The following is a 25,989-nucleotide window of genomic DNA, read 5'->3' on the forward strand; positions in this document are numbered from 1 at the left end:
TCGAGAGTGACGCATTTAGTGTAGCGGCCATCTTTGAGTAGGAGGAGTTAGGAGGTAGCTCGGTGTCAGACGGTGCTCTGAGGCCGCCGTATCTACAACGACATGTCCGCGGATAACCAGGAGACCAAAGCACAGGAGGAAAACTTTGACGAACAAAAGGTAAGTGTTGTGCATGGTACCAGAGTCTCAGTGAGATGCACGCCCGAGGAGGCGCGGAAGGATGAGTCATATATAGTGGGCTCCAAACCCATGTTAACTGGAGCCCCGGCACCTCCAGGGTCTGTGCCGGCACTTCTGTGAGTCCGCACTGTTTGTGACAGGTACAGGCCGCTCCTGTCCGCAGGGTCTACCATCCGCTCCTGCTACTTGTACCGAGGCCACGCATGGCTGCAGTGTGACATGTGCATCCTCCATTGATAATGAGTGGAAGCCTGTATAATAGACGTGGATGACCGGTACGTTTAGGGTTTCTATATGTGCTCATGGTAGAAGGCTCCCTCTAGTGGTGTGGTACTTGTGCTGCAGCCAGTGGAGAGGCCTATTCCCAATGGTCTCAATGTGACTTCCTGGCTGCTGCAACACTGGATGATCCCAGTATAATCCGCGCTGCAGCCCCACCTAATCTTCAATGTTCAAGAGGCTACATGTTATCCCTGCCGATATTCTTGCAGTCTCACCCTACTTGTATGTTCACAATATGAACACGTACCATATCATGGAGTTTTCCTAGCACTTGGCTCAGCAACTTTTTTTATTTTCTCATGATCTCATTTGGTTTTGGGAGGCTGTCATTTATCTATACTGTACTGACAAGCGTCATGTAACTCAGGGCTCTCCAATTACTTGCCTCGTCTCCCAAAACAGATTGCATTCAATAGGTGGCTGCTGTGTGCTGGACACTATGCTGTAAGCCAGGGGTCTCAAACTCGGCCGGGTAAGTGGGCCACATATAGATAAAATGTGAAGTTGACGGGCCGCATTACTTTCAAATTTGATACAATACAAAATTATTGTTAATCAATTAGTTATTTGATCTACTATAACACTATATTACTAGAATACTAATACTACATTACTATAATAATGCTAGATTTAAAATTTTAGATATTTCTCCACGTGCTTATTTCAACAATCCAGCTTTCCAGTTTAAGTGTCGCTAAATGCAGTCCGGCGGGTCAGTTAGCAGCGTTTGGCAGACACACATGTCAATATTGAGAAGCCCCTTTTTGGATGCTGCCGCAGTGCCCTCGGATAATGCAACACACCCCTAGATAAGGCCACAGTGCCCTCCGCAGATGCTACCACATTGATGTCAGGGTCTTGCCCAGAGATGGAGTCCCGGAGCAGAACCGCTTCTAGCACTCGAACTACAGTAGAGTTGTGACTGCAGCTCTGGAGTTGTTTGGAGTGTAAGACCAGATGTTTGCATCTACTGATCTTGCAGCAGAGTTGTGAGTGTAGCTGTGGATGTCTCTGGAGTATAGTACATGATGTTACAGTAGAGTTGTGAGTGCAGCTCTGGATGTGACTGGAGTAAAGTACATGATATAATAGTAGAGTTGTGAGTGCAGCCTGGGATTCCAGCTCTGCTTCTGACATCACTGTCCATATATGGACAGATGTCAGGGGCAACCCCAGAGCTGGAGTTCCGAGCAGAGCGCTAGTAGGCTCTTCCTGGGACTCCAGCTGTGCTCCTGACATCACTGGGACTCCTGCTCTGGGGAAGCCCCTGACATCATTGTCGATGTATGGACAGCGATGTCAGAGGCTTCCCCAGAGCAGAGCCTATACTAACACTCTGCCCGGGACTCCGCTCTAGGGAAGACCCTGACACACTGTCGATATATGGACAGCGATGTCAGGGTCTTCCCCAGAGCGGAGTACCGGAGCAGAGCCGATACTAGCGCTCTGCCCGGGACTCCGCTCTGGGGAAGACCCTGACACACTGTCCATATATGGGCAGCGATGTCAGGGAATTCCACAGAGTCCCGGAGCAGAGTCTATACTAGCGCTCTGCCCGGGACTCCGCTCTGGGGAAGACACTGACACACTGTCCATATATGGGCAGCGATGTCCGGAAATTCCACAGAGTCCCGGAGCAGAGCCGATACTAGCGCTCTGCCCGGGACTCCTCTCTGGGGAAGACACTGACGCACTGTCCATATATGGGCAGCGATGTCAGGGAATTCCACTGAGTCCCGGAGCAGAGCCGATACTAGCGCTCTGCCCGGGACTCTTCTCTGGGGAAGACACTGACACACTGTCCATATATGGGCAGCGATGTCAGGGAATTCCACAGAGTCCCGGAGCAGAGCCTGTACTAGCGCTCTGCACGGGGCTCTGGGGAAGCCCCAGACATCGCTGTTCATATGTGGACAGCGATGTCGGGGAATTCCAGAGTCTCGGAGCCGATACTAGCGGCTCTGTGTCCCGCGGGCCGCAGATGACAGCCCCAGGGCCGCGTGCTTGAGACCCCTGCTGTAAGCTATTGTTCCCTGTTAACAGACATTTCCCTTAATCCCCCATACTCCTAGTACTGCTTAAAAAGTGCCTGCCCCTTGATCACTTTATTTGACACCTCCAGGAACATATGTATGTGAGACAGCATCTGAATACTTCTGTTTGAAGTGGGTGTCGTATACCAATTATGTTGCCTTCTAGGCTTCATGTGGTCCTGGCCACGGAACTCATATGCTGCAAGGAGTTACAGGCATGACCTCCTTGCTGCCTCTCGGGAGTTTGGGGCCCTTTTCAGTGGATACAGTAACCGGTTGACAGATTGACGACCTGTCACCTCTCCAGAAATATCTGTTTTTGTAAATACGTGTGTTCCCAATGAAATAACAATGCAAGAGCACATTTTCATAGACCTCTTCCCATTCCTGTTATAGCTCATGGAAATCTAAAAAAGAAATAAAAATGGACAGCTAGGTGTTACCAATCGATTTGTCACTAGGGTGTCGTCGCCCCCCCCCCCCTTACATATTCTGACACTACCAGCACTGATTGGACAGTGCCCCCCCCCCCCCTAATAAATACTCCCTTTTGTGTGGATTTATTCATACATTTCAAGGAGGAATAACAGAGGCATTTTAAGAAGAATTGTTATAATATTGGGAATTCATGTATTTACTTAAACACATGTCGGGAGAGGTGACGGGTCCTCTTTTTAATAAGGTTTTTTTTAAGCAAGACCGCCAATATCCATATATTATATTGGGGTATATGGACGTCGTAGAGAATGGTCAATTCTAAACAAAGCAGCCCTGTATATCTACTTGGACGTGTATATATTCTGGTGGATGCAAGTCCCATGGGAACTTAAAGAGGCTCTGTCACCAGATTTTGCAACCCCTATCTGCTATTGCAGCAGATCGGCGCTGCAATGTAGATTACAGTAACGTTTTTATTTTTAAAAAACGAGCATTTTTGGCCAAGTTATGACCATTTTTGTATTTATGCAAATGAGGCTTGCAAAAGTACAACTGGGCGTGTATTATGTGTGTTACATCGGGGCGTGTTTACTACTTTTACTAGCTGGGCGTTCTGACGAGAAGTATCATCCACTTCTCTTCAGAACGCCCAGCTTCTGGCAGTGCAGCACTGTGACGTCACTCACAGGTCCTGCATCGTGTCGGCCACATCGGCAGCAGAGGCTACAGTTGATTCTGCAGCAGCATCAGCATTTGCAGGTAAGTAGCTACATCGACTTACCTGCAAACGCCGATGCTGCTGCAGAATCATCTGTAGCCTCTGGGCCGATGTGTCCTCGCTCGTCTGACACGATGCAGGACCTGTGAGTGACGTCACAGCGTGATCTCTCGAGAACACGGCTATGTCTGCACTGCCAGAAGCTGGGCGTTTTGAAGAGAAGTGGATGATACTTCTCGTCAGAACGCCCAGCTAGTAAAAGAAGTAAACACGCACAGATGTACGCACATAATACACGCCCACTTGGACTTTTACTTTAAACACGCCCAGTTGTACTTTTGCAAGCCTCATTTGCATAAATACAAAAATGGTCATAACTTGGCCAAAAATGCTCGTTTTTTAAAAATAAAAACGTTACTGTAATCTCCATTGCAGCGCCTATCTGCTGCAATAGCAGATAGGGGTTGCAAAATCTGGTGACAGAGCCTCTTTAAAGAGATTGTGCAGTCGTAAGAAACTGATGTCCTATTCACAGGATAGGTCATCGTTATCTGATCTGTGAGTACTTGACTATCGGCACCCCGCAGATCCGTTCTTTTGTTGGTGCTGCACCCCAGCTGGTACTGTGATTCGCCAAAACACTTGTAGTGGCGGTATAATATTACGGCATCCTATTCACTTGAATGGAAGAAGGCCGTAACACTGTGAACCTACAAGTCTGTTGGCTATTCACAGAACCAGTAGGTAAAGAATGAAGGGAAGCAGCGCTCGTACCAGCAATGTGGCCCCTTTAAATCACCTGATCATCGGGGGTGCTAGTAGTCGGACCCCCACCGATCATAAATTGATGGCCTATCCTATAATGTAATCGCTATAGCAGTAGTAAAGCGATCATATAGAGTACAGCGGGGCCAGTCACATGACGAAGAGTTGTGTCGTCATGAAGACACTGCCACTAGACTTCCGGTCCCCCGCCAGCGCTATAAAAATCAATTAAAATCTCATAATTAGAGTGACGGGGGACCAGAATGTGTATTAGCAATTGTACTCCCATACTCCAGTGAGTACACTGCTAATACTTTTCGGTACCCACAAAACACCTTTAACCGCTTCCTGAGCAGAAGCTTTCCCCTTTCCTGACCAGGCGTGTTTTGTGCAAATAAATAAATAAATCAATAATAGTTATGTTTAACGTTCTTTAAAATATGAAAGTAAATGTTGAAGAAAAAAATAATTTTTTTTGCACATCTGATGATCCTGTTTTTTCTTCCACTAAGGCCTCATGCACACGACCGTAAAAACTCCCGTTATTACGGGTCGTAATTATGACCCGAAATAACGGGCTCATAGACTTCTATTGGCCACGAGTACCTTCCCGTTTTCTTAAGGGAAGGTGCCCGTACCGTTAGAAAAAGATAGAACATGTTCTATTTTTTTATTTTACGGGCCGTGCTACTATAATTTATAATGGGAGCACAGCCCGGAAAAACGGCCGGCTGCCCGTGGCACGGTCGTGTGCATGGGGCCTAACAAAATGTTTTATAATGAGGAAAAATAAAATTAAAAAACGATACATAATTGGTATCGCTGCATCTGTAATCGCCCTTACTATAAAAATAGAATTAGTACTTACCAGGTAATTTGGTTTCTATTAAACCCTCCATGACCGCACATCGGAGGTTGAATCTCCACCCCTAACAGGGACAGGAACACACAAAAGGTTAAATAGCCCCTCCCCACCTCAGTGTATTTCTAATAACCTAATGGCATAGTATCCAACATATCTATTACTCCATAAACCTATTGAAGGTCATCCACATATTGGGAGGGTAATAACGGTGCTGTCATGGAGGGTTTTAATAGAAACCAAATCACTGGTAAGTGCTAATTCTATTTTCTCAAATACACCCTCCATGACAGCACGTCAGAGAGTATCAAATAAATACTACTATGGAGGGATTACCGTTTCAGGACTTTCCTACCAAAGGAAAGATCTAATCTATGTCTCACGAATGTATGGCTAGAGGACCAAGTGGACGCTTTACAAATCTGTTCTATTGTGGCTTTACTTTTCAGCCCAAGACATGGCTCTAGTTAAATCAGCTTTTCATTTATCTGGAGGGGATACGTTCTGATTTAGGTAAGCCTCACAGATGGCTTTCTTTATCCAATTGGAAGGCGTCCTTTTTGAGTCTGCCTTCTCCTTATTTGCTCTAAAAGGCTGGATAAATAAATTGTGATCTATCCTCCAGGCTTTTGTAGGTAAGTATGGTTCTCCTAACATCTAGTGTATGGAAACTCTCTTCCTCTTTGTTCTTGGGGAAAAGAGGGGAGTATAATATCGTGTGACATATGAAAATGGGAGACTACTTTAGGTAAAATGTAGGATGATTCTATCCTCTAAAATCTGAAGATATGGTTGACGCGTTGAGAGCCTGAATCTCCCCTACCCTTTTAGCTGTGGTAATAGCGACCAGAAAGGCTGCTTTCCAGGACAGATTTTTAATTCCGATATCTGCTATGGGTTCAAAGGGAGAGTATGTTAGACCTTTTAAAGAGGCCCTGTCACTAGATTATAAGTGGCCTATCTACTACATAATGTGATCGGCGCTGTAACATAGATTACAGCAGTGCTTTTTTAGTTAGAAAAACTATTAATTTTGACGGTTATGACCTATTTTAGCTTTATGCTAATGAATTTCTTAATGCCCAACTGGGCGTGTTTTTACTTTTTGACCAAGTGGGCGTTGTGGAGAGAAGTGTATTGAAAGGGATATACTATATATGTATTATAATTCGATAATCCCCAATGTTTTATTTTTAGTAGGAATAGTAGAGAATAGCGAATGTCCCCTATTTCCTTTATTGGAACTGTAGAAACTACATCCATCTCTTGTAATTTAAGGATTCCCTTTATTAGGGCTTGTTGCAAAGGGCTGGAGGGGAGTGAAGCGATCAATAATTTTTTGGGGGATAGGCTGAAAACCCGATCCTGTAACCCACTGAAATAATGTTCAGGATTCATTAGTTTGTCGTGATCTGTTTCCACTGTGGAAGAAATCCTGACAGCCTGCCCCCCACTCTCTTGGCTTCATTGTCTATTTTGATTGAAGAAAATATTTGTTCCTCTAGCCCCTTTTGCATAACTCCAGCGTCCTGTCTTTCCCTTCCCTCTATAGTCCTGACGAAAGGGACACAAATTAGTATTTTTTGCCTTATATTTTTGGCTCTGGCAAGGTCTTCTTAGCAGCCTTTTCTAATATAGTGTCCAAAACAGGACAAAAGACATATTCTCCCTGGAAAGGTAAAGCACATATTTTTTGCTCTAAGCGGATCCCCAGTCTACATCTTAAGCCACAGAGAACGTCTGGTGGTATTGGATAGAATGCCAAGAATCTGGTAGCTTTCTGTAGGAGTGGTAGTGAGGCTATGATATCCTCTCTAGGGGTTATGGATGCACGATGCATCGAAACTTCAATACTGTTTCGACACTCTGCATCCCCAAACTGTTCGATACCGTTATTTCATGTATTTCGATACTTAGATGTGCGGCCGCACAGCTCAGTGTTGTAAGTCATGAATGTATGAGAGCGGGGCCGCGTCTGTGTAATACATGTGTAATACAGCCATTGCCCCGCTCCTGAGTCCTGATAACAAGTGCACGCCGTCAGGATGATGCGATGCGCCCGGCACTGCACTAATGCGGCGGCACTGAAGACAGAACATGGCGGGCGCACTACAAAACACCCCCATTTTCTGTCTTCAGTGCCTGAAACGCTGCCAGCCGCATCTCCTCATGTTGACCGCGCACGCACTTCCTGTCAGGAGAGGGGCAATGACTGTATTACACAGCCGCAGCCCCGCTCTATAACGGTGGAGATCAGAGAAACCTCTCCTCTCCGCCTCTATTCCCGTGAATGCTGCGATCACAGCGGACTGCAGCATTCAGGGGAAAATGAGATGGGGGATGCCCCTTGGATTGAGGGAGATACAATATATGGGCCGACAGCCCAGGGTCCATTGAAGGACCCCAGGGCTGTCTTACCATATTTCCAGTTAGGGTATACTTAGGTATGTCCTAACAACTGCCTGTGTACTATCCGTACACAGGCTAATGTACTGTAATATAGATATATGCCAGTACATTAAAGTTAAAAAAATAAAGTAAAAACAAAGTAATGTTAAATAAAAAAAAAAATACACATACACCTTTTTTTTTACAATAAACATTAAAATAAGTCTCAATACATAAAGCATACACATTCAGAATTGGCGCGGCCGTAATAACCTGCACAACAATATTTTGCATCATTTGAGATGTAAAAAAAATAAAATAAAAACTGCTTTCTATCACTTAGGCCGGATTTACACGAGCGCAAAAGGTAGATAACGGCTCCGTGTGTCAGCCCCGTATGATGCGCGGCTGCGTGATTTTCGCACACCCGCCATCATTATGACACTGTTTGTAAACAGAAAAGCACGTGGTGTTTTTCTGTTTTCATTCATAGTTTTTACAGCTGTTGCGCGAATCACGCGTGTCACACGGAAGTGCTTTCGTGTGCTGTGCGCTATTTTCACGCACCCATTGACTTCAATGGGCGCGAGAAACGCACAAATATAGGACATGTCGTGCGTTTTACTCACCGGACACGGCCCCATTGACGAACATAGGTCTGTGCGAGGCTGGTGAAAATCACGCGCGTTGCACAGACGTATATCACGTTCGTCTGAATAAGCCCTTATTGTGAGGCACGAGCTGCGATGAATTTAACCTCCATGTTCCTCACATTAATAGTAATTAACCCCATCATGTACCTTACATATTAACCCATTATGACTGAGAAACATGATGGGGTTAATTACTATTAATGTGAGGCACATGGAGGTTAAATTCATCATCACAGCTCGCGCCTCACATCAGGAAATGGAAGAACTTTTTTTTATTTATTATTACTGTTGACAAAGTATCGAATTTGGTATTGAAATCGCAAATACTACACAAAGTATCGATATCGAAGTCCAAATTCTGGTATCGTGACATCCCTACTAGGGGTACCTTCTTTTAAATGGTCTTCTATTTGGTTGAGCCATCGCTCTTGCTACACATGGGCACCAATGTTAATTTGTTGAAGGGCTGCTGAGGCTTTCCAGGTCTTTCAACAAATTGTCAGCTTTCCTATCTAGGGGATCTTTAACCCCTTCCCTCTTTAGCCACTTTTGACCTTCCTGACAGAGCCTCATTTTTCAAATCTGACATGTGTCACTTTATGTGGTAATAACTCCGGAATGCTTTCACCTATCCAAGCGATTCTGAGACTGTTTTCTCGTGACACATTGGACTTTATGTCACTGGCAAAATTTGCTCGATATGTTCAGTATTTAATTGTGAAAAACACCAAAAATTAGCGAAAAATTGCAAAAATTAGCATTTTTCTCAATTTAAATGTGTCTGCTTGTAAGACAGGCAGTTATACCACACAAAATTGTTGCTAATTAACATCACCCATATGTCTACTTTAGATTGGCATCGTTTTTTGAACATCCTTTTATTTTTCTATGACCTCACAAGGCTTAGAACTTTAGAACAGTTCAGTTGTGAAGTGGCTTTGAGGGCCTTATATATTAGAAACCCCCAAAAAGTCACCCCATTTTAAAAACTTCACCCCTCAAAGTATTCAAAACAGCATTTAGAAAATGTCTTAACCCTTTACACATTTCACAGGAATTAAAGCAAAGTAGAGGTGAAATTTACAAATGTCATATTTTTCTGCAGAAATAAATTTTTAATACAATTTTTTTTTTATAACACAGAAGGTTTTACCAGAGAAATGCAACTCAATATTTGTTGCCCAGTTTCTGCAGTTTTAGGAAATATCCCACATGTGGCCGTAGCGTGCTACTGGAATGAAGCACCGGCCTCAGAAGCAAAGGAGCACCTAGTGTATTTTGGGGCCTTATTTTTGTTAGAATGTATTTTAGGCACCATGTCAGGTTTGAAGGGCTCTTGCAGTGACAAAACAGTAAAAATCCCCAAAAAGTGACCCCATCTGGGAAACTAGACACCTCAAGGAAATTATCTAGGGGTGTAGTGAGCATTTTGACCGCACAAGTTTTTTACAGAAATTATTGGAAGTAGGACGTGAAAATTAAAATCAACATTTCTTCAAAGAAAATGTAGGTTTAGCGATTTATTTTTATTTATTTTTTATTTTTTTTTCTCATTTCCACAAGGACTAAAGGAGAAAAAGCACCATAAAATTTGTAAATTTCTCCCGAGTAAAACAATACCCCACATGTGGTAATAAACGGTTGTTTGGAGACACGGCGTGGCTGAGAAGGAAAAGAGCGCTATTTGGCTTTTGGAGTTCACATTTAGCAGGAATGGTTTGCGGAGGCCATATCACATTTACAAAGCCCCTGAGGGGAGAAAACAGTGGAAACCCCCCACAAGTGACCCCATTTTGGAGACTACACCCATTGAGGAAATTATCTAGGGGTATAGTGAGCGATTTGACCCCACAGTTTTTTTGCAGAAATTATCGGAAGTAGGCCCTGAAAATAATCTACATTTTTTCAAAAAAAATCTAGGTTTAGCTAATTTTTTCTCATTTCCAGAAGGACTGCAGGAGAAAAAGCACCACAAAATTTGTAAAGCAATTTCTCCCGAGTAAAACAATACCCCACATGTGGTAATAAACGGCTGTTTGGACACACGGCAGGGCTTAGAAGAGAGAGAGCACTATTTGGCTTTTTGAGATCACATTTAGCAGGAATGATTTGCGGAGACCAGGTCACATTTGCAAAGCCCCTGAGGGGACAAAACAATGAAAACGCCCAAAAAGGGACTCTATTTAGGAAACTACACCTCTTGAGGAATTCATCTAGGGGTGTAGTGAGCATTTTGAACCCCACAGATGTTTCATAGAATTTTTTAGAATTAGGCAGTGAAAATAAAAACAGTCCTTTTTCTTCAATAAGACGTAGCTTTAGCGCAAATTTTTTCATTTTCTCAACAAATAAAGGAAAAAAAGAACCCAACATTTGTAAAGCTATTTCTCCCGAGTACGGCAATACCCCATATGTGGTCATAAACTGCTGTTTGGGCAAACGGCAGGGCTCAGAAGGGAAGGACCGCCATTTGGAGTGCAGATGTTGCTGGATTGGTTTCTGGGCACCTGTGGGCCCAAAACAGTGGAAACCCCCCAGAAGTGACCCCATTTTGGAAACTACACCCCTCAATGCATTTACCAAGGGGTGTAGTAAGCATTTTAACCCTGCAGGTGTTTTGTAGAAATTAGTGTTCACTCGATGTTGCAGAGTGAAAATGGGATTTTTTTCCATAGATATGCCAATATGTGGTGCCCGGCTTGTGCCACCATAACAAGACAGCTCTCGAATTATTATGCGGTGTTTCCCGGTTTTAGAAACACCCTACATGTGACCCTAATCTTTTGTCTGGACATATGACAGGGCTCAGAAGTGAAGAGTACCATGCGGAGTGGAGGCCTAATTTGGCGATTTACAAAGTATTGGTTCACAACTGCAGAGGCTCAGATGTGAAATAATAAAAAGAAACCCCTGATAAGTGACCCCCACTATGGAACTGCACCCCTCAAGGCATTAATTAAGGGGTGTAGTGAGCATTTTCACCCCACAGGTCTTTTCCATAAAGGATTGCGCTGCGCATGGTGCAAATTAAAAATTTATATTTTTCCCTAGATATGCCATTCAGTGGCAAATATGTCGTGCCCAGCTTATGACGCTGGAGACACACACCCCAAAAATTGTTAAAAGGGTTCTCCCGGGTATGACGATGCCATATATGTGGAAGGAAACTGCTGTTTGGGGACGCTGTAGGGTTCAGAGCCGAGGGAGCACCATTTGGCTTTTGGAGAGCGGATTTTGCTTGGTACTATATTTGTTTGAGTATTGCTGGTGTTTTATAATGTGGGGGTACATGTAAGCGGGGCGGAGTATATAAGGGGCATAGTCAGGTGGTAAAAAAAAATAAAAATAATCCATAGATGTGTGTTACGCTGTGAAGCAATCCTTTCTGCACAGGCCGGTGTCGCACTGATAAATGGTGTCATTTCTTACCCCCCTTTTGATCCACACTTTTGTAGTTTGGGGAATTTTGCTGGGAAAGTGTTGTCCTGGTATAATACGGGCACCGTCGCTTCCAGCGGATATGTTTGGGCTCTCCCCTTCCTGGTTCCCTAATTTTAGGTACTTAATAAATCGCCTCTTGAAACAGAAGAAATGTTCCCCTCGGGCACAACTGCATATTTTATTTCCTGACTTATTGGAGCCATAACTAATTTTATTTCTCATAGACGTAGCGGTATGAGGGCTGGTTTGTTGCGGGACGAGCTGTAGTTATTATTGGTACCATTTTGGGGTACATGCAACTTTTTGATCACCTTTTATCCTATTTTTTGGGATGCCAGGCAAACAAAAAAATGCAATTCTGGCACAGCTTTTTTCGTTTTTTTTATACAGCGTTCACCATGCGTTATAAATTACATGTTACCTTTATTCTGCGGGTCGGTACGATTCCGGCGATACCAAATTTATAGAACTTTTTCATGTTTTACAACTTTTTGCACAATAAAATTACTTTTGTAAAAAGAATGTATTTTTTCTGTGGCCAAGTTGTGAGAACCATAACTTTTTAATTTTTTTGTCGACGGACGTGTATGAGGGCTTGTTTTTTGCGGGATGAGCTATAGTTTTTATAGGTACCATTTTTGGATACGTGCGACTTTTTGATCACTTTTTATTGTAATATTTGTAGGGCAAAGTGACCAAAAAACAGAAACTCTGGTAACGTTTTTTACGGGTTTTTTTTACGCTGTTCACCGCGTGCAATAAATAATATAATATTTTGATACCTCCGGTCGTGGTGATACCAAATACGTATGGTTTATTATTCTTTTTCAATAATAAAGGACTTGATAAGAGTAAAAGGGGGATTGTGTTTTATTTGATTACTTGAAACTTTTATTGTTTTCAAACTTTTTTTTTTTTGCACTTTTTTTATACTTTTTTTACACTTTTTCTCAAGTCCCACTAGGGCACTTGAATGTCCAACAGTCAGATTTTTTTTTTTCTAATACATTGCACTACCTATGTAGTGCAATGTATTAGATCTGTCAGTCATTCACTGACAGCAAGCCGATTAGTACAGCTGACTTCCACCGCTGATGACGCCGGATCAGCTCCTGACCCGGCGCCATCTTGCCGGCAGCTACGGAAGCCGATCAGGCTCCGCCGCCGGGCGGATCTTGACCGGCTTCGGTGCTAGGCAGACCGGGAGGCCAGTATTAGGCCTCCGGTTGCCATTGCAGCCACCGGAACCCCGGCAATTTCATTGCTGGGGCTCCGATGAGCTGCAAACACCTTAAGTGCAGCGATCGCGTTTGAGCGCTGCACTTAAGGGGTTAATGGCGGGGATCGAAGCTAATTTCGGTCCCCGCCGTTACAGTCGGATGTCAGCTGTAAGATACAGCTGAGATCCGACGATGATGGCACCGACTCAGCTTCTGAGCCGGTGCCAAACATTTGCCGTACATGTACGGCATTTTGTGGGAAGTCAATGCTTTCCATGACGTACATGTACGTCAAATGTCGGGAAGGGGTTAAGCTGAGAAGAGTCTTCAAAGGGTAAAGTAGTCTTCTTACCCACTTTTGCCACCTGTATATCTATTTTGGGCACCTCTAACCAACCTTTTAATATCCTTTTCATCAAGAGGGAATCAGTCCTTTTTATTTCTTGAGGCAGGGATAGCCTTTTCTCAGGGTGTTTCCATTCCTCTATAACTGCTTTTAGGTGGGAAAAACTAGTCGTCTTTTAGGCTTAAGCACTGGGTCATGTATAGAACGAGATTCCTGAATCTTCTAGTCCACTGTGGATCTAACAGCAGATATTAGTCAGTACATTCAGACGAGAAAATAATATTTTTTTTTAACCTCCTCAATCCGAGGGGGGGGGGGGGGGGTTTGACAATTCTCCTAAGTAATCTTCTGATATAGAAGGAATATGAGTCGCTGTCACCTGACTCCAGTTCTACAGCCAGATTCCTCCTTTTTAGGTGCTGGTGATGGTACAGAGGGCACAAAGGTTTGGGAAAAGGAAGGCAAGGAGGTCTGAACTTCCAGCTTTACAAGACCTCTAATTTCATCAATTTGAAGAGGGCTGTTCTTCACTAATAATTTTCTCTGTGCAATGTTGACAGAGGCTTTTCATTAGTAGATGACTTCTAGCAACATATTGCACATTTTCATACGGATTCTTCTTTTTACATTTAGAAGATGGCTCTCTGGGAGTGTCCTATAAAACATATCACAAGAAGGGAAATTAAGACCCACAATATGTATAGGGGAAGATAAACCCATATCGAAATTACTTACTGGAGCTGGGAGCGCGCATGGTTCAAAACCTAGCTTAGAGGTTAGAGCCTCATCTCCTGTCATGGTAGCAGTAAAACGTCTTACGTGATGGAGATCTTCCTGTGGTCTGGTGGTGTTTAAAGGGAAGGTGTCACGAAAAAAAATAATTTTGTTATTGCTTTTAGTATGTCATTAAAATAAATTTTATTTGTGTTTTTGTGTTGTACTTTTTTCTTTCTTTTACTTCACTATGGGGGCTGCCTTTTTTTTTTTTTTTTTCATCTCTGTATGTGTCGATTAACGACACATACAGAGATGGAATACGGCACATACATCCCCATAGAGAATGCGAACGGCAGCCGTTCCATTCACTATAGCGTACGCCGTCTGTGTGGGAACGGCGCATGCGCCGCCCCCACACAATCCAAAAGGAAGGTCTTCGGCAGAGCGACATCCGGCGCCATTTTTATGTGGACCGGAAACCGCGGCCGGACAGTAAGATCGCTGCTTCCGTCCAGGGGGCTGTGTGGCATTACCTACAGAGGGCTGTGTGTGGCAACAAATTTAAATGAAATTCATCCGATTTTAAAACGGACAGGGGAAAAAACTGATGCAAAACGTGTCAAAATCGGCCGTTAAAAACGGCAACACGGCCCGGGACGGATGCAAAACAGCCGATTTTTATCGGCCGAAACTCGGACCCTGTCGTGTGAATGAGGCGTAACCCTTTGTTTAAAACAGTTTATCCCCTTAATTTTTTCCTGATTGAAGCCAGATCGTAAAACATAATCTGTTTTTTTTATTTTTTTATTGTATGTATTTTTATTTTCCAAACAGACAAATGAACAAAAATTCAACATGTCCCATGGCAATAGCATCTCTGAACACTAATATCATTATGTTCCATAAAATATAACCTACAAGTCGTATAAATTATTTCAGAGGGTCCTCATTGGAACAGGGACAGAATTAGAGATTTTACCCCAAAGACAGAGGGAAAAAATATCAATATTAATAGAACATGTAACACACTAAATAAACCATAAAGAAAGGGGAAGGATAGAAGGGGATGGGGGGGAAAGAGGATGGACACGTGTATCCCCCTGCAGTACCACGATTCCACACTGATGCTTAAGGAATCCTATGTAGATCTATTCTCTGTACATAATTATGAGGGTAGCCATCTTGCCTGATTGGCAGACATGTGTTTTCAAAAGGCAAAGCGCTGCTGCCAGACTCTTCTGACGACAGCTTATCACCTTATGAACAAAAGGATCAGCCATGTTGAAATTTAACAGCCCGATCCTTCCCTCCTCCGACATCTGCTGTCAAGGAAGAGTCGGGAAGCCGCTATACACATTAGATGGTCGGCCAGTTCCGCCAAAATCTACGGGATTAGTCAACATAAATCGAATGTTTATGGCCCTACTCTATTGTGAGGCTCAGTAGCCTGAGTAAAAACTGCGAGATTTCAGGTTTTTTTTGCTTTTTTTTTGTTTTTGTATAGATAATGACATAGAAAATAAAAAAAAATTCTTAACCTGTTTAACATAAACTTGATTTAAGCAATAGGTCATTTTCTGATACGTTTCACAGGAATTTAGGAATTTCTATTTTTTTTTGTATTTTTTTTTTAATGCGATTACTTTTTAAGGGTATGTTCACATGAAAAATGGCCTCTGATTTTCACTCGTTTTTGAAGCCACATTTTTTTTTAGGCTTTTTTTGCGGCCGTTTTTGGACCTGTTTTTCTATTGGCGCAATGAAAAACGTCTCATGAAATGACATGCACTTCTTTTTACAGGGCGTGTTTTTACGTGCTGTTTTTTCAAACGGATGTGTAAAAAACCACTGTCGGAACAAAAGGCCGTTTTTCCCATTGAAATCAATGGGCAGATGTTTGGAGGTGTTCAGCTTCTGTTTTTTTTTTTTTTTTAGGATGTTTGCAGCACAAACACAGCAGGTGTTAAAGAAACGCAACCCAATATTTATTATTCAGATTCTGCCGTTTTCAGAAATATCCCACATGTGGCTCTTATGTGCTTCTTGACTTCCATTAAAGGGAATGTCGCAAATTAAAATTTTTTTTTTTTTTTTTTTTAAAGTAAATTACTTATTTCTATTTTTTACGTTTTTTGCTGTATTTATTTTTTTTTTCTTCCACATGGTGGAAAGTATTAAAAATGAAATAATAATTTGACATGTTTTCTTATGTTGGCCACCAGAGGGAACACTTCCCAGAATCACAGCAAGGCGAATAAGGCAAAGCAACCTGACTCACAGCTTCTGTAAATGTGGGAGGGAATCTCACCCCCCCCCCTTAAAAGCCAGGAAAATGTGTCTTCAAATTGCTAAACAGTGTCCGGCTGCCATTTTGGGTGTGATTGTACAAATGTCAGCTGGCAGAAGCTATAGGACACACCAAAAGGCTAAGGGTATAGTCACACGCTTACTACACAAAGGGAAAACAGCTCCTGATTTTCAGCCATTTTTTAATCAAACTCATGTTTTTTATGGCTGTTTTTGGAGCTGTTTTTCTATAGTCCATGAAAAACGGCTCCAAAAATGTCCCAAGAAGGTGATATGCATTTCTTTTTGGCAGGCGTCTTTTTACGTGCCGTATTTGGAAAATGGACGCGTAAAAAACGCCCCGTCGGAACAGAACGCCGTATTTCCCATTGAATGGGGAGATGTTTGTAGGCATTCTGTTTCCGATTTTTACAGCTGTTTTTCGGGACGTTTACGGCCCGTAAACCATCTGAAAACCCTGCGTGTGAGCATACCCTTAGAATGATGAAAGTGAAGTGAATGACTTTTCAGTTGACAGGTTCACACAGCGTGTATTTGAGTTTTTTTTTTGTTTTTTTTTTTTATTTGCGCATTTTACGTGACAAAAAAATGCTTTATTACGCTTGATTTTGCATGTTTGGGGGGATTTGTGGGGGGTCGTGCTCCCCGCCGATTATTCAAAACCGCTGATAAGCGGCTATGAAGGATCAGCGGCGCCCATGCATACTCCGCTGCACAAAAATAGGACACAGCTCTGACACACACACACACACCATTAAATAGTCAATATAATTTATTAAATAAGAACACATAAATTAATTTAAAAAAAATAAAGGAACCGGGTCATGATTAAACAGCGGCACACTCCTTTTGTCATACTTGCCTATTCTGTACTGCAGACATTCATTGGACAATATTTATTTATTTCAGTTACTTGTATAGCGCCAACCTATTACGCAGCGCCGTACAGAGGTCCTCTTTCTTTTTTTTTTTTTTTTTTTTTTTTTTTTTTTAATACTGTCCCCATTGGGGCTCACAATATAAAATCTCTATTGGTATTTTTTTGGGGTGTGGGAGGAAACCGGAGTACCCGAGGGAAACCCACAGAGAACATCCAATCTCAATTGTCCTTGGTTGGGTTTGAACCCAGGACCCCAGCGCTGCAAGGAAATAGTGCTAACCACTGAGCCAAAGCATTAGAGACGAGTATAAAGATCTCCATAACAGAACGTCCCTTCCGGTTTGATCGCTGCATTTGCAGCCACTGCCGTATACACTTTCCTTGCGGCTCTGAAGTCTTCCTGATGGGCCAGATGCCTAATGGCATTTGGGTCGTTCTTGTTAGGGTGGTAACACTGTCTGCTGTTTTCTAAATGTTTTATTTAGTCACTTTATGAATAGCGGTCGCCACTGTTCACTACTATCTTATGCAGGGGTCTCAAACTCGGCAGGGTAAGTGGGCCGCATTTAGAAAAAATGGGAAGTTGATGGGCTGCATTACTTTTAAATTTGATACAACACAAAATTATTGTTAATAAATTACTTATTTGAACTACTATAACACGATTACTATAATAATACTACATTACTATAATAATACCGCTAGGTTTAAAATTTGAGATATTTCTCCACGTGCTTATTTCAACAATCCAGTTTTCCAGTTTGTGTCGCTAAATGCAGTCCGGTGGCTCAGTTGGCAGCGTTTGGCAGACACACATGTCAAGATTGGGCAGCCCCTTTTTAGATAGTGCCGCAGTGCCCTCTGTGGATGCTGCCGCAGTGATGTCCGGTGCTTGCCCAGAGCTAGAGTCCCGGAGCAGAGCCGCTTCTAGCACTCTGCCTGGGATTCCAGCTCTGCTCCTGACATCACTGTCCATATATGGACAGAGATGTCAGGGGCAACCCCAGAGCTGGAGTCCCGGGCAGAGCGCTAGTAGGCTCTTCCTGGGACTCCAGCTGTTGTCCTGCTCTGGGGAATTCCACAGATTCCCAGAGCAGAGCCTGTACTAGCGCCCTGCTCGGGACTCCGCTCTGGGGAAGACCCTGACACTGTCCATATATGGACAGCGATGTCAGGGAATTCCAGAGTCCCGGAGCAGAGCCGATACTAGCGCTCTGCACGGGACTCCGGCTCTGGGGAAGCCCCAGACATCGCTGTTCATATGTGGACAGCGATGTCAGGGAATTTCAGAGTCTCGGAGCAGAGTCTGTACTAGTGGCTCTGTGTCCCGCGGGCCTCAGATGACAGCCCCAGGGGCTGCATGCGGCCCGCGGGGCCGCGTGCTTGAGACCCCTGATCTTATGGGTAATAATGCTTCTTAGTTGGTATTTATTTAGGAGATGATCTATGAATGAAATATTTTTAATTAATACGAAGTAAAAGCTAGGTTTAATTGTCTTCCTTCCTGATATTCTATCCCTTTTTAACATGGTTCAACTTCACTAATAAAATTTGAATGTGGCTTTTTGGTTTAAAAAATAAATAAATAAAAAATTAAGAATGGGGATCTACAACTTACATTTCCTATTGAAATATGTGATCTGCACAAATGTGGTTCCCTTGGAGCGTAAACCTTTTTCAGGTGTTCCCAAATGGTAATAGGGTTGGAAGTCACTTCTGTAGTGTATTAGAGTATGAATAGAGCTGTAACCATGGAGAGTAGTATAAAACCTCTCTGAATTACACTTGTAACCTTCCCCTCCCTATAGCAATCAGCTAGCTATCTATCTATCGCTATATCTATCTATATCTTCTATTGGCAGTACCGATGGGGGAGCTGAGGGCAATGCAGTCTTCCATCCTCCGGTTCATATGGCACTCTGGCAGACATAGAATCCCGAAATCTGTTTTATTGTCTAGTTGATCTGCGGAGGGGGGGGGGGGGTTTGTCTGTCCCTGACGTTGTGAAGTATTATTGGGCGTCCCATTTTCGCCGCACTTGGGTGTCCCTTCGGGCATACAACAAGTGGACTGAAATAGGGAAATTGTGAATTGCTCCTGTTCATCCTAATTCTTTGTTATGGGGTGGCCCGCTGGCCTTGCCTTCTTCGTCTCTGTTGGGTCCCATGTGCTTTCAGCTGGAGGTATGGGATACCTGCAAAAGACGCTTTCACTTGGCGTCGGATTGCCGCCTTTGACCTTGGTTCTATATACCCCTATTATTCCAGGGGGTACTACTTCCCGAGTGGTCCGATTGTGGACGGGGGCAGAGGTGTTCCACCTGGCTGATGGGGTTGATCCTCATACGCTTGATCTTCACCTGTTTTCATATTTCCAACGGCATCACAACATCTTACCTTCTAATTTTTTCCACTATCTTCAAATTCGACATTACATGCAGCAGACCTTCGGATCCACTCGGGTCACTAAGCCTACAAGCTTTGATAAACTTTGTCGCCACACTACCACTACTAAAGGGCTTATATCCGCTATTTACACAATACTGCTGTCCCCGGATAACTCCCCTCCACCAATGCATAGATATATGTCGAAATGGGAAACCCTGTTGAATAAATCCATCCCTTTCTCATTATGGCAGATCATCTGGTCACAAGCAGCTACAACTTCCCTTTTGTACTACATATAAAGAAAATCAATATAAAATCCTTCTGTTTTGGTATCATACCCCTGCCCTCCTGCATAGCTTCAATCCGGGTATTTTGTCGGTTTGTTGGCGATGTAGAGATCAGAGGGGAGACTTGTTCCATATCTTTTGGAGCTGCTCCCTGGTAGAACAGTTTTTTGGCTGGAGGTTAGGAATTTGGTGGTTGTTGCAGCAGGATATTCCTCTAGATCCTCTTCATTATCTCTTGAATGTCCCTCCTAGGTTATTGGAGAAGCCCTCCGCTTGACTTCTCCATTACTATCTTACTGCTGCTAAAACTCTGATTGCTTGGAAATGGAGACAGACTGCCCCTCCCTCTCACATTGACTTACTGACTAGGATTAGGGAAATTCGCACTATGGAACATATGACAGCATCACTTGACAATACGCTTAACAGATTTCCAGTGGTTTGGGATCCGTGGGACAAGCATTGGCTACCAATATCTCGGAGTTAGATCTTTGACTGATCTTTTTTGTTTTCTTCTCCTCTCCTTGTGTCTGGTCATGTCTGATTGGATTTTCTAATGTCAAATGGATCGTATGGCCTTCCGATACGTCTTTGTCTTGTGTGTATTTTGAAAACTTTTCAATAAAAATACAGTTGAAACCAACTGTACATGCGGGAAAAAAAAGTGCGCTGTAGTCATTTTCGGCGCCCTGCTACATGGCCTTAATCCAGGTCCATGATTACGGGGTCTGAAGGCTGTGGACAGACATCTGCATTTGCAGGCTGTCCTATTTTTTGCGGGTCCCTTCTATGGCCCGGAAACCTTCCCGTAAATATACGGGAAGATGTCCGTGGGCCATAGAAGTGAATGGATCAGTATTTTGAACCATAGTTACAGATCCATAATTGCGTATCAAAATTACGATCGTGTGCATGGAGCCTTACTCATAATTTTTTTTTTTTTTTTTATAAAGGAGATGGACGATAAGGTGATCAGCCCAGAAAAAGCAGAAGAAGCCAAATTAAAAGCAAGGTATCCTCATCTGGGTCCTAAACCAGGAGGTTCAGACTTCTTGAGAAAACGGCTACAGAAAGGGGTAACACATAATCTATATCTTCTCGCTGGTTTTGTAAATTTTCTTGCTTTAATGCTAAATGACGCTTTGACTTTAATTTTTTTTGTATTTTTTTGTATTTTTTTTGTAGCAAAAGTATTTTGACTCTGGGGACTACAACATGGCTAAAGCAAAGATCAAGAACAAGCAACTTCCTGCTGCTACTCCAGATAAGACAGAGGTCACAGGAGATCATATTCCTACTCCGCAAGACCTTCCCCAGAGGAAACCTTCTCTTGTGGCCAGCAAGCTGGCTGGTTGATGAGCTGGCCCGTGTGCATGACCACCACCTCATTTACATCTCTCTTCCTTTCTAAACCTTCTGTTTTCTCTGCTCCTCTTCCCCGTACACCAATAGTCAGTCTGGCAGCTTAGCAGGCAATAGTAGTGCAAGCTGCGGTCTTGAGTGTGAAATTATGTAGTTTCCGATTAGTTTCAAACCGATGCACTGATAAACAGATATGTTTTGGTATAGCAATGTAAGTCATTTACTTGAAATCAAGACAAATGTACATAATGCCTATTTCCTAGTGGTGGTAGGACAGGTGTGAACAATGGACACTTGAGTTTTACCATTTTTAATTTCTGCTTTTTTTTTTTTTTCCCCTTTACCTTTTGGTCTTCATACTATATTAAGTTTTGTATTTAAGATTTGTTTCGGGCGTTTGTTCTGAAGGTTAAGACCACAAATTTATGTTTTGAGAAGGGAGTAAAGCAAAACTGTCAAATCAAACTGGGTTCTCAAAGGTTTTTCTCACGCTGCCCTTTTAACTTGAATGGCCTTAAACCTTTCACAGCTTTAACGATAGGATTTGACTTGGGCAATATTTGCTCACACTGCTGTAACCTTTTGTGAACCTAGTACACTACGAAAGTGACCCCTAGTTGAAGCTGGCGTTTTTCCTGGTTAGTAGCGTAGATCCTTCTGTTGAAGACTTGGATGAAGTGCGCATGTGCATAGACTGTTGAATTCACTTCTGTGCCATTTTGTAAATACAATAGTTTTGCACAACCTTTGCAAATGTGTACTAATTTTTACAGCTTACAATATCATTGTGTAAATCTGTAGCACATTTTAGCTCCTTTTAAATTCGAAGCAGCAGTTTTCTGTTTCCAGACATAACTTAATCATCTTAAATTCATGTCTTCTTCATGAATTTATGCATGATTTTGTTCTTTTGAGGCAAACAAGCTTCCATGAAATTCTTGTTAGTTAAGTTGGAAGACTCCTGCCTTGCTGCTGTACACCTAACAAGAAGCGAAGCAGAAATCCCCTTCCCATGTCTGGCCCACACTTGTAGACCTACCGCGAGTGACTTGCATGTGATGATCTCCCTTACTGTGGACCATCATGTCACTGTTGTGATCCACAGGCATTCATCTGTGGCAGTAGAAGGTGTTGGCTAGGCCAATAAAGGGTGACCATCATTACTTGTAGGTATTGCTAATCTACAGCTTAGGAGGTGCTTAGCAACTGATGAAAAAACTGATGTTTCATCTCGCAAAAGGCATGTGTCTTAGTGACCTATACATTGCCTCGTGTATAGTTTGTATCAGGGTTGTGACCAGCATATGAAATAGTCTACGTGAATATACATTTGGGGCACACTAGAAATAAAATGAAACATAAAAAGTAGAATACAAAACAGTCATTTATGAAATAAAACTCTGCAATTTGTTACTCTGCTAAAACCCTCGAGGTGTATAATATTACTGTGCTTATTGATGTCCTGCAGTTGTTAACTGGTATCGACATTTACAAGTAGTTTAATGTTGCATAAAGCCTCCAATAATGCTGGATATACTGAACATTTATGAATATTGTTAATAAAGATTGCAACTGTACTTGTAGCCTCTTGTTTGTATTCTACTTCATGCATTGTTTCATGATTTCATTTTCTTTCATGGGTCAACAGTCAGCGGATCATCTAGCATCATGTTCACACGCTAAACTACCTCTTTCAAATCCAAATGTCTAAAACCAATATAAATTGGATATGTCTTGTGTAATAATCAGGTCACCGCATTCACTTCCTAACCCATCTTAATGGGTCCTTGACTACTGAAGTACCTCTTTGCAAGGACGTATCAGATACGTCTTTGGCAGGGAAGGGGTTACACAGTTCTTGTCCTTTCAATCCCCCCCCCCTCCCCTAAATCAATAGTACAAGGAAAATGCCTTTTCTACTTTCCCTCTGTATCTGTCTCCTGCACTGACGGTTACTGATCACTCCCTCAATTCACTGGAGAAATCAGTCTTCAGTGGTGAGACTGGTTATCAGAATCACTGATGGCTTCTGCCCATAGATGTATAAGGCTATGTTCACACGGAGTATTTTGGGGGAGGAATATCTGCCTCAAAATTCCGTTTGGAACTTTGAGGCAGATATTCCTCTCCCTGCACGCCGATTTTCGCGGCGATTATCGTGCCGTTTTTCGCCCGCGGCCATTGAGCGCCGCGGGCATAAAACAGCGAGAAATACGGCTTTCTCCTGCCTCCCATTGAAGTCAATGGGAGGTCAGAGGCGGAAGCGCCCGAAGATAGGGCATGTCGCTTCTTTTTCCCGCGAGGCAGTTTTACTGCTCGCGGGAAAAAGACGCCGACGCCTCCCATTGAAATCAATGGGAGGCGTTCTCGGGCCGTTTTTGCCGAGTTTTGCGACGCGGTTTCCACGTCAAAAAACTCTGCAAAATACCCCGTGTGAACATAGCCTAAGAAGGAAAGAGATGCAGACAGATGCTGCCGTTTCACGTAACCGTAAATTCCCACTGTATGGTCATATACTGTGTTCAATACACCTGTAGCTTAGTTATCTCAACCCTCTGCTGGATTCACGCAAACACTGTTCATTACTGCTGCATAATATCTGCCGTGCTGCTGCTTCTGAGTGTGTGAGATGGGGAGCAGGATTTTTTTTTTTTTGTGCTGTGAATGGGAGAGATCATAGCAGCAATCAACTGCCCCTTCTGGAGCGGAGTTTAGGGACAACGAACAATTAAACATGAAGTCATATAGGTGACAAAATAATTCTATTACTCATGTAAATACACGATGGCTGATTCAGAAAATTCACCCGAAACCGCAGTGATCTTCGCACAAAGATATACCGAAAGGGGTTGTCCCACGAAGGACCTTTATCACCGTTCCCCAGGAAAGGTCATAAATGTCTGATTGGGGGTCCAGAGCCCCCTGTTCCTCTTTACTGCACGACCACAGTGAGAAGTTCAAATGGAGCAGTGGCCATGCATGCGCTCTGCCGCTCCATTCAATGTCTCAGCTGAGTGTTGTACTCCGCTCTTTCAGTCAGCCCCACAGACATTGAATGATTGTGTGACCACCGCTCCATTCAAACTCCATTTATCAGAAATGTAACTAGGAGAGGGAGTCCCTGAGTTGCCTGCTGCTACCGACCTCCTCCAATGCCCTGCAGACTGCTAGTTCCTCTGTAATAAGATGTGGAGGATGAGAAGTGCAGGTGCACAGTGCCAAAGCCGGCCGTACTCACTCTTGCTAGGCTCTCACCGTACAATGGTCAACATGGTCTGGCTGCTGCTCTGTTGAGATGTGTGGCCCCCAGGGGCCTATTCAGGAAAAATAAATTGGGGACGAACATAAACAATGGTACCACACACACTATCCGCTACATAAGTAAAAATGGGGGCAGGGGAGGCATCAAACCCCAGATAAGATGCCAAAATTAATACAGATCCAAGACCTGACCCCAAAATGGATTCAGATCTACATAATCCCTGAAGTCTAGGGAAACCTAAGGCAGCCTGTGAGGTGCTGTGACCTGCATTATACCTTCCCGGTCCTTAGATGAGTCCAGGTGTACTGGCCGTCGCTTCACCTGAACATGTGCAGGATGCCATTGGACTTAAAGAGGCTCTGTCACCAGATTTTGCAACCCCTATCTGCTATTGCAGCAGATAGGCGCTGCAATGTAGATTACAGTAACGTTTTTATTTTTAAAAAACGAGCATTTTTGGCCAAGTTATGACCATTTTTGTAGTTATGCAAATGAGGCTTGCAAAAGTCCAAGTGGGCGTGTATTATGTGCGCACATCGGGGCGTGTTTACTACTTTTACTAGCTGGGCGCTCTGAAGAGAAGTAACATCCTCTTCTCTTCAGAACGCCCAGCTTCTGACAGTGCAGATCTCACAGGTCCTGCATCGTGACGGCCACATCGGCATCAGAGGCTTCAGTTGATTCTGCAGCAGCATCAGCGTTTGCAGGTAAGTAGCTACATCGATCTTACCTGCAAACGCTGATGCTGCTGCAGAATCAACTGTAGCCTCTGGTGCCGATGTGGCCGTCACGATGCAGGACCTGTGAGTGACGTCACAGATCTGCACTGTCAGAAGCTGGGCGTTCTGAAGAGAAGAGGATGTTACTTCTCTTCAGAGCGCCCAGCTAGTGAAAGTATTAAAAACGCCCCGATGTACGCACCTAATACACGCCCACTTGGACTTTTACTTTTAAACACACCCACTTGGACTTTTGCAAGCCTCATTTGCATAACTACAAAAATGGTCATAACTTGGCCAAAAATGCTCGTTTTTTAAAAATAAAAACGTTACTGTAATCTACATTGCAGCGCCTATCTGCTGCAATAGCAGATAGGGGTTGCAAAATCTGGTGACAGAGCCTCTTTAAGACTCTTCTTTAGTAATTTACATTCAGTACACGCTAGAAAAAAACAAACCCCTTTCCGTTCAAAGCTGTGATTCATCAGCTGAGCCATGAATTGAGCCAGACAGCCAGCCCCTTCATCCACATTAGGTCTTATTTACACGAACGCTGTGCATCTCTGATGTGAAACTGCAGTTTTTCACGTCCGAGGTGCATCCGTGCTCAGCGGGACACAATGTCACGCATCCCCCATGGTTGAGTCTATGGAGGAATGCGCAAAAAGAACGGACATGTCCTATTTTCGCACACGGACCCTTTACACGGTCCGTTGAAACAACGGCTGTGTGAAATTACATA

The 25,989-nt window shown here is 43.3% G+C and overlaps 1 protein-coding gene across 1 annotated transcript; it reads left to right on the forward strand.

Annotated features, from left to right (window-relative positions):
- ARPP19 (cAMP regulated phosphoprotein 19) lies at positions 1-22,843 on the forward strand. The gene is made up of 3 exons (XM_075857986.1): positions 1-159; positions 20,858-20,980; positions 21,090-22,843. Exons 1-3 carry the CDS (start codon positions 103-105, stop codon positions 21,258-21,260), a joined length of 351 nt encoding a protein of 116 aa, XP_075714101.1. The 5' UTR covers positions 1-102; the 3' UTR covers positions 21,261-22,843.
- Positions 22,844-25,989: the final 3,146 nt, after the last annotated feature.

This window comes from Rhinoderma darwinii, chromosome 3 (genome assembly GCF_050947455.1).
Source record: "Rhinoderma darwinii isolate aRhiDar2 chromosome 3, aRhiDar2.hap1, whole genome shotgun sequence".
In the NCBI taxonomy this organism is placed as follows: Eukaryota; Metazoa; Chordata; class Amphibia; order Anura; family Rhinodermatidae; genus Rhinoderma; species Rhinoderma darwinii.

What these genes read in the sequence shown, in the direction of transcription:
- ARPP19 (XM_075857986.1), top strand. Translation starts at nt 103, where the DNA reads ATGTCCGCGGATAACCAGGAGACCAAAGCACAGGAGGAAAACTTTGAC. An exon ending in AAAACTTTGACGAACAAAAG is followed by an intron (nt 160 to 20,857) that starts GTAAGTGTTGTG and finishes TTTTTTATAAAG; the next exon opens with GAGATGGACGATAAGGTGAT. An exon ending in GAAAACGGCTACAGAAAGGG is followed by an intron (nt 20,981 to 21,089) that starts GTAACACATAAT and finishes TTTTTTTTGTAG; the next exon opens with CAAAAGTATTTTGACTCTGG.